This window comes from Choloepus didactylus, chromosome 14, assembly GCF_015220235.1.
Source record: "Choloepus didactylus isolate mChoDid1 chromosome 14, mChoDid1.pri, whole genome shotgun sequence".
NCBI classification, from domain to species: Eukaryota; Metazoa; Chordata; class Mammalia; order Pilosa; family Megalonychidae; genus Choloepus; species Choloepus didactylus.
Genome location: NC_051320.1, coordinates 55,477,419 through 55,490,622, shown reverse-complemented (window position 1 = coordinate 55,490,622; position 13,204 = coordinate 55,477,419). Strand labels below are relative to the sequence as shown.

At 36.0% G+C, this 13,204-nt stretch overlaps 1 protein-coding gene across 7 annotated transcripts in view; it reads right to left on the bottom strand.

Moving 5' to 3' along the window:
* Positions 1 to 13,204, bottom strand: part of VPS13B (vacuolar protein sorting 13 homolog B) — a 1,017,676-nt gene that overhangs the window by 81,570 nt on the left and 922,902 nt on the right. For all 7 annotated transcript variants that reach the window (XM_037803400.1, XM_037803396.1, XM_037803398.1 and 4 more), the window contains 3 exons: positions 12,124 to 12,305; positions 10,532 to 10,881; positions 5,107 to 5,268 (listed from right to left, as the gene is read on the bottom strand). In XM_037803400.1, the coding sequence (XP_037659328.1) occupies positions 5,107 to 5,268; positions 10,532 to 10,881; positions 12,124 to 12,305 (694 nt within the window). The remainder of the gene's footprint in view (positions 1 to 5,106; positions 5,269 to 10,531; positions 10,882 to 12,123; positions 12,306 to 13,204) is intronic.

Here is a 13,204-nt window from a genome sequence, read left to right as displayed (position 1 = left end):
TCCTGTGTCTTCTGTTTTCTCCTTTTATGTATGGGACTGTCTAAAGTGGTTATTCTATGCCTGTTCCAGCACTGTACATTGCTCTGCAAACTAATCTTTTGAGCTCCAGACTCTTTGTATCCATTTTCCTACTCTACATGTCCACCTGGGTGGCTGGTTAGGAAGAGAAAAGGGAGGGAAAGGAATCTTTGGTCACAGAGAACCAAATACTTTACTAGGCACTTTATAAATGTCATTTCAGGGAACAGTCACAATGTTTCTTCACTTTGCAGAAGAGGAAACTGAAGCTACAATAAATTAGAAAACCTGTCCAATCTTACTAGTTAACAAACCCTAGCGTTAGGAAGGAAACCCAGGTATTTATGGCTTCAAATGTGTGCTTTTTCCAATATACCATCCTTCCTACCCTTCAAAGATAGATTGGTTGGGGCAAAATTGCAATCAAAAGAAAAATTGGAAAAACTATTGCAATAATTAGTATAAATAATAAAGATAACCATTCTTGATATATCATTGTACTTGTCACTATTCCAGGTAGCATTTGAAATTCCTGTCTTTTAGTCTGTAGATGCATTTTTTTTTTTTTTTGCTTTTTTTACTTAACTTTTCTCTGATTTAATAACCCATGCTCCTTATAAAAAAGTTGAAAAAGTATATAAAAGTATAATTAAGAGGCAAAACATCACCTTAACTTACCAAAGATAACCACTGCAAACATCTGACATATCTCTGTCTAGTCTTCTATGCATTTGTTCTTACATTAAAATCATACATAAATGTAGAATTTTAGATTCTGATTTCTGACATGATACGGCTAGCACTTTCCTTTGTATGTAAAAATTTAAAGGTTCCATAATAGTTCATCTTACAGATATACCAGATTTTACTTAACTATTTCCTTAAAAGTGAACATTTGGTGTTTTTACTTTTTGCTATTTTAAATAAAACTGTGATGAACATTTTTGCATATAAATCTTTGTTTTAATTTGGATTATTTTCTGAGACCCAACTACTAGTAGGAGATTTACTGGGTCAAAGGACATAATCATTTTATAACTTTGATACTTCTTACCAAATTGATTTCTTAGAAAGGTACCAATGCCATTTGCACTTTCAGTGTGTAAGAGTGTTTACTCATTGCCCTTTCTAAACAAAGTTTAACATGCCTGCAATATGCCATATAACTGAATAGCAGAACACTTGAAGCATCTGTCAGTTTGAACAGTTTTGCCAACAGAGAATATTTCCTTGCCTACCTAAGCCTGCTTTTCAAATTTAATTGTAACTATGGCAACAAATAATGCGCTCTTTCTCTAGATATATTTGTGCATATGAATTATATAAATGGATTTGGAACGACTGGTAACTGAATAAGAATTACAGTCTAGTTACTGAAATTGGCAACTGGCTAGAATTACCATAAGATGGGCAGATACTCAAAACCTGTTGCTTTCCCTTTAAACAAGAGGAAAAATGATCAGACCTCACTTAAAACATTTTGACATCCAAAAGAGAACTGGGGAACTTTCTGCCTATACACTGATCAGACCTAGAACAAATTCAATAAAAATATTTTATTGTTATTTGGCGAATATAGGGTGATTATACAAGAGTTAGATTTATATTACCATCTGTCATTTATCAATAATTTCTGATACATCTTACCAAGCTTTCAAGTAATAAGAAATATCATTTAGGTCAGATGGAAAATGATTTAAAATCAAAACTTTAGCTTAAGGAATTTTTTCAACTATAAGACCTTAGAGCAGGAGTTGACAAACTATGGCCTATAAGCCAAATTTGGCACACCACCTATTTTGGTGTAGCCTGTGAGCTAAGTATGGTTTTTCATATTGTTAGATGGTTGAAAAAAATAAAAATAAAAATGTTTGGTGATGTGTGAAAATTATATGAAATTCAAATTCTATTGTCTACAAAGAAAATGTTATTGGAACACAGCCATGCTCCTTTGTTTATGTGCTGCCTGTGGCTGCTTTGGTGCTACAATGGCAGAGAAGAATAACTACAACTGAGACTGTAAGACCCTGAAAATCTAAAATATTTACTATGTAGCCCTTGATAGAAAAAGTTTGCCGATCCCTTCCTTAAAGCAACTTAAGATTTATATTTTGGCCACTAAATCTGATTACTTTAAAGAGTATTTCCAGATGCTCTTCTGTTCTTCAAAATTAAATCTTAGCTTGTTACCTTTTGCATTTTTCAAATAGCTGTCATTTTTCTTGAGTTATGAAACTTTCTATTATATCCATTTTGGAAAAATAGTTTATGTTTTCTGTAGCTCTGTCTAGAGCCCATTTCCACCACACTTGATGACCGGGTTACTAAAAGCCATTGTGGTGATCTCTCTCCACAGCTGAATATGTTCAATTATTCCTGAGGAAATTTACTATGTTTGTTTAGGCAAGAAATTGTTGTTGGATAAGTGATTTTGCCTCAGAGCCTGTGTTAGAAACTACAAGGAGAGTTTACGATTTTTCAATTATAAAAGGTTTCTCGGCTTTGCATTTCTGGAACCGGTTATGTCCATGTCTTTTTTTCCATCCTGTTAGGACTTTCTGTTGTTAGCAACCTCCTATGTGGTTCTAAGATATCTCGACCTCTTTGAAACCTTTCCAGGTGTCATTGCTATGTTTTTGATCTCTACATTCTTTAACGGAGTTAAGTTCTATGAACTTTAGAAATTCTCCCTGAGACTGTGAATTGACTAACACCCAAGGTAGGATCAACATGCATACACAAAGATTTCTAAAACCAAGGCTGCTGGGCAATGCAAGATATGCCTTGGTGACTGGAGAAAAGAACATTTTCCTCAGTTGTGCTCTCTGACTACCTCCAGGTGTGGATTGAAGCTAAGTGGCTAGTTTTTCTGATCCTCAGATGTAACCTCTCACTGGGACATGGCAGAATTTACAGTTGTGGATAGAAGGAATTCCATGAAGAACCTCTATGTCCACTGAGACCTCCAGCTTCAGAGGGTCCTAAAACGTACTTCCTTTGGCATATGTATATGTGGTAAACAGTTTTCTACAAATTTGAGCTAAAATTAAGCCTAAAGAAGATTATAATGACTGTAGATCATCTTAAAATTTGCATCCAAAGGATGCAGCTACCAAAAAAAGTTTAACAGATATCTATCTTACATGTCCAGTATGTCATTAAAAGGTTCTTACTGTTTTTGGCAATATATATTTGGCTCTGCAAGGGTTCAAGAACTCCATATTAGTCTAGTTTTAGATGGAACACTAATCCAGTAATTTCTTAGCCCTTCTCCTAAAATCTCACAGCTTGGTTACTCTAACAGACAAGCACCGTTGCCAAAAACCTAGTGGAGACAATGTTGTGGAAATAACACTGTATTGAGAAGATACGGAATTCAATCCCAACTCTTAGCAACTCTATTTGTTTCCTTATCTATAAAATATGCATGACAAATAATATAAACCACACAAGCATATTGTGAAAATAAAAATAGTAACAAATATAAAAAGGCTTTGAAAAGGTGCAAAAGAGTGTAAATATGAAAGGTGGAAAGGTGATAGTAGTCATCCATTTTCTTTCCTGTTGATCTCTTCTCCAGGCAGAAACTGTCTGCCCATAACACGAGGACTACTGTTCCTCCATGCTCCTGAGCCAGCTGGTCTTGTACCCACCCCTCCCATTCAGGCTCCAGTATCTGGGGAATCTTGAGGGTCACTGAGAGCCATGCTAGTCTACGAGCTTAACGTGACTAACAGGGAAATAGGCTTCCTCTGCTTTGCCTTCTGTTGACTAAGGCCTGCAGCTTGCTGTGTAAATTTTGAAATAGATAAACAACAATAAAGAAAAAAACCCCAAATGCCCTTTAACCATGTCATAAGGGGCAAACAACTTAAAAACTCTCTAACATGGAAATTTCTCAAGAGAAAGATTAGAAAATAAGGGCATATGATTCACCTTAAAAATATGAGTGCAATATCATATCATGTGAGAAATCTTTGTAAGAACTTTTATTCAAAAAGGATTTATGTAGTTTTAATGTTCTGTCATTTTAATCTGAATTAAATTAATACATTTAAATATATTTAAATAAGAAGTATTGCACTGTAGCTACTTTTCCAAATTTTATGCCAATAGCATGGCAGTGTAATGAAAAAGCAAGTCAGAAATCAGAATCTAGCTACTGGGGGAAAAAAAGGCAAGACGGAGCCTGAGGGTATAACATATTCTGAAGCTGGTCTACAGACCAGATGGGAAAACTTGTTCTCTAATCTAACGACTTTCTTTTAATCATAAGCAGACAGTAATTTCGTTATTATCCAGTTTTAGAAATACATTATTCTTCAGAGTACTTCCTAGGATTTCTTTTACTCATTTAAGACCACATCTTTGTATTTAATTCATCCTTGTATTATCCCTGCAGGGCATATCCCTATAATTATTCCCATCTAAAGAGACAGGAAAATGGAATTATACTATTTGGAAAACAGGTATCCTTTAGTATGTCTTTCCTTAGTGCTTCCTAGGGCATATTTTGTCATTGTGCTCACTTTGTTACAGATAATGTATGAGCTCTTGGAGGCCAAGGAGTGACTTACCTGTCTTTGAATTACCAGTGCTTAGCATGTGACTGGCACAGAGTATGTATACAGAAATCTGAACAAATGAATGAATAATGATACTCAACACATAAAGCTTAAGTGTATTAAACCCTGCTCTGGTGCCTTATACGTAGTAACTCATTCAATCCTCACAACCCTTCTGAAATAGGTACTATTAGTATCCCCATTTTCCATGCGAGAAAAATTGAAGCATGAAAAGTAAAGCAAAGTTACCCAGGGCCAGGATCCAAACCCATGTTCCTTGGCCCTAGAGTCCAATCTCTAGATCACCACGCCACACTGCCCCACAGCACCCAGGCCAAACTGGAAAATGTTTCATCCCAAGAGAAGCACGGGAGCACTGTGCTCTTGTCTCTAAGCATTGTTGGGTTTCCCTCTGATGTAGCTACACTGTGTAGTTCCTTGGGAGACACAGGCACACAAATGTGGGATAAATGAATCCCCAACTTTAACAAAAGCTGGATTTGTAAGGCTGTTTCTCAAATACCTGTGGGGATCTGTGAGAGCGCCAGCTGTACTGGTGACTGTGGAGACTTGCCAGCAGAATATTTTCATCAGTGTCCACCTGGCCAAACCGCAGTGTCTCCTGTGTGTCATTACAGATCACAAAATGGCTGAAGACCAACTCCGCTACCTCAGGGCATTTGTTCTGAAAGAAAAGAATCCAAAACCCAACGTGCATCAGATTAATTGCAAGATGTTTGGCAGCTGTCTGCCCAGTGGCGAATGTTACAACACAGAAACACTAAAAGATCTGTTGTCATTAGCTCTGGTATACAAAGTATTCTATACTTCCAGGATAAGCACGAAAAATGCCTTAAAGAGATCTTAAATGGTCCAAGAATGTGTTTTGATTTATACTCCTGCAAAAATAAATCATACACACACAGAAGAGTAAAAGAACAATGAGATCCCTTAAACTTTTAACATTTCTTAAAGTGAATTAACATGGGCTAAAAAGAATGCTGTACTGGGTAGTGCACGTTTTTGAGCACAAGTACTGGAGGCTAGAATTACCATGTTCCTGGCCTTCTAAACTCGACAATCAAGACCAATTACCAAAGCCACAGCTTGTGCCCTACAGAAAGTAAGGATCATTTAGGTAATACATCCTCAGATCCCTTAAGGGGGGTGGGGTGGGGGGGTGGAAATGTGGGTGTGTAAATCTGCTCAGGGAGAGACATAAATAAAACCATAACTTTTCCTCTATTGTTAAGAGGCTGAATACACAAAACAGATCAACGCCAGAGTCAGTGTAAGCCAAGTTGCATTTTTCAAGAGAAATAATGTTAGTTAAAAAACAGTTGTCGGTATCTGTTTCAGTTAACAGTCATCAATCAGCTAATGTCCTTCATCAATCAGCTAAAGCTCAGTGAAATAACTAGTTAATATGTGCCTGTGGTGATATCTTCTTTCTCAACTTAATGGTGTCTCCATTGGTCACTGCTACAGCAAAACACTGGCAAAGTGATAGAGCATGTTTGTGCTTACTCTTTTATCACTTTGGTTAGGTTATGACTTAAAAAATAATAAATATACTTTTGGTAAACTTAAAAAGCTACATAAATGACTGACTTGAGAACACAAGAAAAGAATCCTAATTAGCTAATCAATTTGCAGATAAATATGATTAGTGGGAAATAATATATAATTTATGCTTCTCCAGTTGGCCTCTATTTCCTGGCTGTGGATCTAAATAGTGACAAAATGCCACACTCTACCATTTGTCATTTTACTGCCAGGAAGGGGGATGAGTAAAAGGAGATTCTATTTAGGAGCATAGTCATTCAAGTAATTATGAGGCCTAAAGCTGAGGAGGTCCATGAATGGACATACCTGGAATCCAGTCTGGCCCAAGACTAGGCCTCAAAAACAATCTGGAACAGAGTTATTGTGGGAACAGACTCTACCCCTAGTCACTCAGAAGGCCCCCAAGATGGGTGGGTAGTGCTGTATGGAGGTTGTTGGTGAAGAGGCCCTGAAATATCTCATTCTTCCAGAAGCCCTTGAGGACCTCTAAGTCCCTTCTCTATTACCTATCTATTCTCACGGAACCTGAACTTTGCTTGTGAGCCACATTAATCACCAAAAGACTTCCTAGCTAAGTGAGACCAAAGCAATTATTGCCAACAATAATCTATTATCCACCACAAAACTCTCTGCTGTGACTTTTACTAGCTAAGATTTCAAAACTTGACTGCTGTACAGTTTTAGATTTCCTGCTTGATCTGGCCCCTGCCCATGTCTCCAGCTGCATGGGGAGCCCCTCTCCATTTGTGTCCTACACCTTATCTCCACTAGTCTTTTCTTCAGCTCCTTCAGCACTACACTGGCCTCCTTTCAATTCATTCAACGTGGCACACTCCTTGCCTCATGGCCTTTCCTCTCCTTGGACCTTGTTTCCTCTGCCTCTTTGCTTGACTAACTTCTCTTCCTCTTTGGTTTTCAGATTCCTGTTTTAAGAACACTTCCTCTGAGGAGCTCAGCGTACACCAGGTTAGGTCCTCCTATTTCATACTCACATAAAACGTTATAGTTCACCTTCAGAGCATTTAATCCTACTGGAACTAATTAATTATTTGTATGATTATGGCTTCAATACGTCTCCACCATTAGACTCTTACATTTTATAAGGGCAGGAACTATGCCTGTCTTATTTACAACTTTATCTCCAGTACCCAGCACAGTGCCTGGCACATATGTTCTCAATGAACATTTGTGAAATGAATAAATGAGTAAATTTAATTTTTAAAATTATACATGTAACATATGCTTACTAAAGAAAAATTAGAAAGTACAGATTAAGAAATAAGAAAAAAATCACCTCTAATTTTACCCCTCTAGAGATAATTGCTATTAACATTTTTCTCTTCAGAGTGCCCTGTCTGTTCCTATTCTAATGTATCCTATCCAATCCTATCTTATCTATTTATTTATAAGCCTTTAATCAAACTGGAATCCTAGTGTATAATTAGTTTTGCATGAAGAGACTTTTCATTTAGCTGTATATAATGAACATAAACTACTCTCCTCCTAAACATTTTTCTCTCCTATAAGTCCAAGAGTACAAACATGATGAAAAGGATATGATTACAAACTTCCACTTAGACATCCTGAGATTGAAATTCAGTTTTCACAACGAATTGGGATCAGTCTGCTGGTAACAGAGAGGTTAGGTCACATATGGGGCTTGAACAGAAAAAAAAAACATATTACTTTCCTCATCTCTAAAAACTGACCTTTAATAAATGATGAGGGTTTTAGGAAAAAATGTAAATTAAAGTACATGAAGGGATTGTTTACATTTTTCTAAATAATACTCAAAGTCCTCATGGAACTGTTTCTCTATTGCTCCTTCATTTGAGGAGTTCATTATAACTATAATAAGTTTAAGCATTTCTTGGAATGTTTTAAATTCTGGAATATTATAGAAAGTTCATATGCATTTTATGTGATATCATATAGGATGAACATCAAAATTTTTACTGAAATTTGTACTTAAAAGATGGGTTATTTGTATTTAAGATTCATGCTAGAGAACTGTACAGTCACTTGCAATTAAACAGATATCATTTTGGTGAATGGGAGGATATGAGTGTGACCTTGTTTTTAAAAACATCCTCTTTAAATGCTATTTTGTTCAAAACTGGGAATGTGACATTGAAATGTAACTATGCAAACTACCAGTGGCATTTTGGGTCCTTAATCTGATTTCACAAAGCATTCATCATTTACAAAAGAGAAAAAAAATCTACAGCCAGAGATATTGGACTGTTGAAGGCTTCTGTTAATCCTGAACTCATGACCTAAAGGTGGGAGGCTAAACTGTTTCATGCTTCAACTGCCCGGGCCATCCAAATGATAAAAATGACTCAGCTCATATATGAATCTAAGACAAAGTATGTGGAGAACTCAAATAACTTATCCTATTTATTAAATTCATATTTCTCATTAGCAACAATTATACTGTATATGAGCATTGCTCACACAATAAAATCCAAGCTTGGGAAACTAAACTTCCCCTCTAAAGGGGATAAACCACATTCAGAACATCTTAGAAACAATGAACTTAATAACCTTCTATAAGCCCATTTCAATGTCAAATGTCCTATAATTTCAAAGCAGAGCATTTTTGTATTTACTTTAGCATACACAGGGTTAGATGCCTACCACATTAAAACTTGGTGGCAAGTACCCTTGACATGGGAGGAAACAAGAAAATTACAGCAACAATTACAGAAGTATATCCTCTTGTGGCTCATGTTAACACTGCCAAATCCCTGTATAAATCAGAACCAACTATTCATAGAATGTACCTGTCAGCAATATACTATGTGACATATGGCTCTACTTAATCAAATATACAATTCATTTTAAAAAAAACTCAGAATATTCCTTCAAGGCACTGTGTTAGTCAGTCAGTCATTCACACTCTGATGTGGTTTAAAACATTTAAATATTTATGCACCATATTTCATTTATATGTATAGCTGTATCTAAGAATATTTTTACCCTAGAAGGAAACCAGTATTTCTAAAGGCCATTTTGCAGTAGTTACTACACATGAGTCCTCTTACAATGGCTCTGATACCAAGACAAAAATATCCTGGGTTTAAATGCTCTATCAATGAATCTTTTATATTTTTTAGGCTTGTTTTTTATTAAATGCATTGTTCAAAATATGACAAAAAAAACCAGAAATTGGAGCCATGGAGGGTTTTTTCACATTGCTATTTGAACCAGCTGCAAAGATTTAGATCACACTAGCTCTTATTTTACGCATGTCCTTTGCAACAAGAAAACCATGGAATGCCCTTAAAAAAGAATTTTAAAATATAAAACAGATGTGTTATCTTCTTTGCCTTTGCTATTGTAGTGCCATGTTTGGTAATTAATTCCTTAGTCCTGTATACGTGTTCATGCATATAAAGAAACAGTTTACTCCTGTAAAAATTCTTAAGTTAGAGAATTAATACCCCTGTACCCCTACTCTCTATCCCAGGCCCTGCAAGAGGTCAGCATGAGATGAAAGACCATTTCTCTGGAGGAGCCAGCTCCACACAAGTGTGTGTAACAGATATAATGTGGGGAAATGTCTCAGCTTAAATAACAACACAAACTTGATGGAATTACAATATTCCACTGAAAATCAGTAATGGTAGGAGAAGTGATTTGTCCTTAAATTGTTGAGCATATTACTGTCCAAACAGTCTGTGAAATTATTTTCAAGTTAGTGGAAGTACACAGGTTCCAAATTCCAAATATGCCATTCAGGATAGACTTATACTTTGTCTCTCTTTGATTCAGCTAATTTCTGACAAGAGATGAAAGTGAAATATCATTAAAATAATCAAGAGTATTTTTAACTGATTCAAAAAATCTGTTACCCAGCGCTTTTTAGTGAATCAAAAAGGCAGAATGATAATAGGAGGGAATGACTAAGACTATAATGTGCTCATACATTTGATCTCACTGCTTATTTTTGTTTGAAAACCTTTGGAATGGCTATTAGCAGAAAGGCTCACACAGGTTCTTCATTTCTGCAATGGATGCATACACAATTTGATACATAGCTAAGTTGAAGCTTTGGCAAACTAAAGCCGCAATACTTGGAAAAAATTTCTGGGAATATGTTACTTGCCACACAGATGTGGTACATTAGTCACAAAAATGTGGGCATGGTCTCCAATGCATGTGTAGAGAACCCATATTCTCCAAAGTTAAAAAAAAAAACAAACAACTTGCATAATTTTGCCGAAACAAAGAGGGTCCCAGATGTTATGGTGCCCATCAAATTCTTCATTCTCTCACATTTTTGTTTGTGTTTAACTTATTATTAGAAGTGAGAACATATAGTACCTAATAAAAGATCATATGTGGCCAAACTGTAAACTGTTCTGGAATGTACATACCTGTTGCCAAGCTTGTATTGCAGTGTTTAGAGAATGAACTACATGCTGTCCAAAGTTTACAAATATAGAGTCAACTGTCATGGTGCAGTTAAGCAGTTTCTCTACGACATCACTGGAAACTGCAATCTGTCCAAAGATGCTGAAGGGTTTCACCACACTTTGCATCGTAACATTTCTGCACTCGAGAAGTTTACAGTCTGCTTCAGCTGAGAACTGGATCTCCTGACAGACAGGACCATTATTCCACTGTCGAAGGTACAAATGTGGTTCTCTGAAGGAAACAATCATGTATTCCAGTTCAGATGGCACATTTTTATCAGAAATAAATGGCTGTAAGTACTGTGGTGGAGCTATTGAGAAACAAGAAAAACAGCTATTAAAATAAGGCAATACTTCATGGAAAAAATGAGACAGCATTTAAATTATTCACTTTATTATTTTTGAGTTCAGTATTTGGTGGTTAATAAGTCTAACAATCTCTTAAAGGTATTACATTCTTTGAATTACCTTTTGATATTTGCAAACAAAACTCTGTTTTGCTCAGTTAGTAGGTCTCAAATATATAAGGTTACATTCACTTTCAGTGACAAAATTTGGTTACAGAAGACAAGAAATAAAGAGAAAGTACATCTCTAAAGGGGATTTTTATGGAACTGCCCTGTATCTACCAACCAAATATCAAAACAAAAATGCCTGAAAGAGAGTTAGAAAAAGGAGGTTCAACTCCATTTTTGCTGAAAAGGCTAGATGCTTAACAGCAGCTGTGTTTGTTTTTTATCTGTTTTCTTTTCCTTTTTCCACTACATGTAGACTGAAAAACCTAACACCTGGAATCAAAATGTATTTACTAGAAAAGGTTTGGTACAGAATATAACACTTTAGAAATAATTACTCAATTAACATTAGCAAATTTATAAAAGGCCACTGTTAGTATGGGGGAAGATTTAACCTTCCTTTTCAAATTTGTAAAAATGCTAGTCCTTAAAATTATTTGAGAATTTGCCCATCTTTTGCAGAAAGTATTTAAGCTTTTAAATACCAAGTACTTTTGGAATTTATTTACCATTAATGTAATGGCTCAGGGTACTGAACAAAAACAGATGTACTTCTTTCAAAAAGATAATAAGTGGAATAAGAGTAAAACAATTTTTGTAACTTCTTTGAAAATTCTCATTAGGAAGCTATAAAGACTTAGCACATCTCAAAAATGTCAGCTCAATCCAATTGGTAACTTACATAATAGATCCATAAGCTGATTCAAAAGTGAGGGGTACAATGGAGTACCAAATCAACTTCAAAAGAACTTTCCAGGGATCACTGTTCATGGGAAATGAATGTTTGACTTCTAAAAATTTCCACCACCATGTGGTTGGTGATCAGTGGGGAAGGAGCTTCAGTTGGGGGAGGTAATTCGCAATCACAGCACTTTTAAACATCACTAACACTGTAATACACAGAATGGAAATCCCTTAAGCTTTTATACTTCCTGAAAATAAATTATTTGGGTACAAGTTGTTGAATTATGTCTCGAGAACACTCAAGACAAAACAAGTAGTAAGAGAACATTATTCTGATGCTAAAATAAAGAGTACCTGTGCCCAACTGATCAAGGTGATGGCAAAGATGGAACTCCAGGTGAGCAAACTGGAATGATATTCCAAGAGATGGGACAAACCATGGGGTAAAACAGGAGTCAACTCTGGTACAGGCAGCCAGGGCTGTTGGAGTCACAAGTTGATCACAACTGCTTTGGGAACCCGATTCACTTGCAGAGCTACAGGAGATGATAAAAGAAGTTCAGCAACCTAAATTACCCAATATAAATAAAATGTCTTTCTATAAGCACCCTAAATCCTATAGTCAATGTTATCATAAAATCTTCTGCATTTACTCACATAAATTAATTGTTTTTAAAACTTAGTTCATGTTGGGACTATTCTCTGTGAACTACTGGCAGAAAACTTTCAAAGCATTCTTCAACTCTTAGGCCATGCTGACCTACCTCCAACCCAATTTTCTTTTATCCCCATCTCACATAACTTGTAGACAATTTGTTTTCATATTATTTTAAGACCAACACAATTTACAGTATGACTCTGCTGCTCAAAAAATCCAATACTTTCAGTATCACCATAAATGTTTCACTTTTTTTTTTTTTTTTTAACTTCTCCAGGCTGTCCATACCCAAACCACCATTCAATACTCCTTATTAAACACTCACTCAATACTTCACTAGTGCTATAAAAGAAAACCATATCCAGGGGAATGAGAGTCCCATGGACAATATCACTGCATGGTTCCCATCCTTTTAACACCAGTAAAATCTGGTTAAAATGAACAGGGAAGGCAGACATTTCCCCTCACTGCCTCCCATTCTTTCCAAATCTGAAATTCACTCTGAGGAGCCTAGAGAAAAAACAGTGTGATTTGCAGTATCCTAGGGAAAACTACGATACAAGAAAGTAAGGAAATAAACTCTTGGCTTTCAAAGAACTCAGTCTAACTGATGATACACAATATGTAGACATTTAGGAACATTACAAAACAGAACAATCACTCAGGAATAAGGAAGGTGAAAGTGTTGCTAGAGCAGGAACACGAGAGGAACTCATAATGGAGTGGGGTAGATCATGTGGGATCTCAGAGGTGTGAATCTTCAGCTAGGTTTTGAAA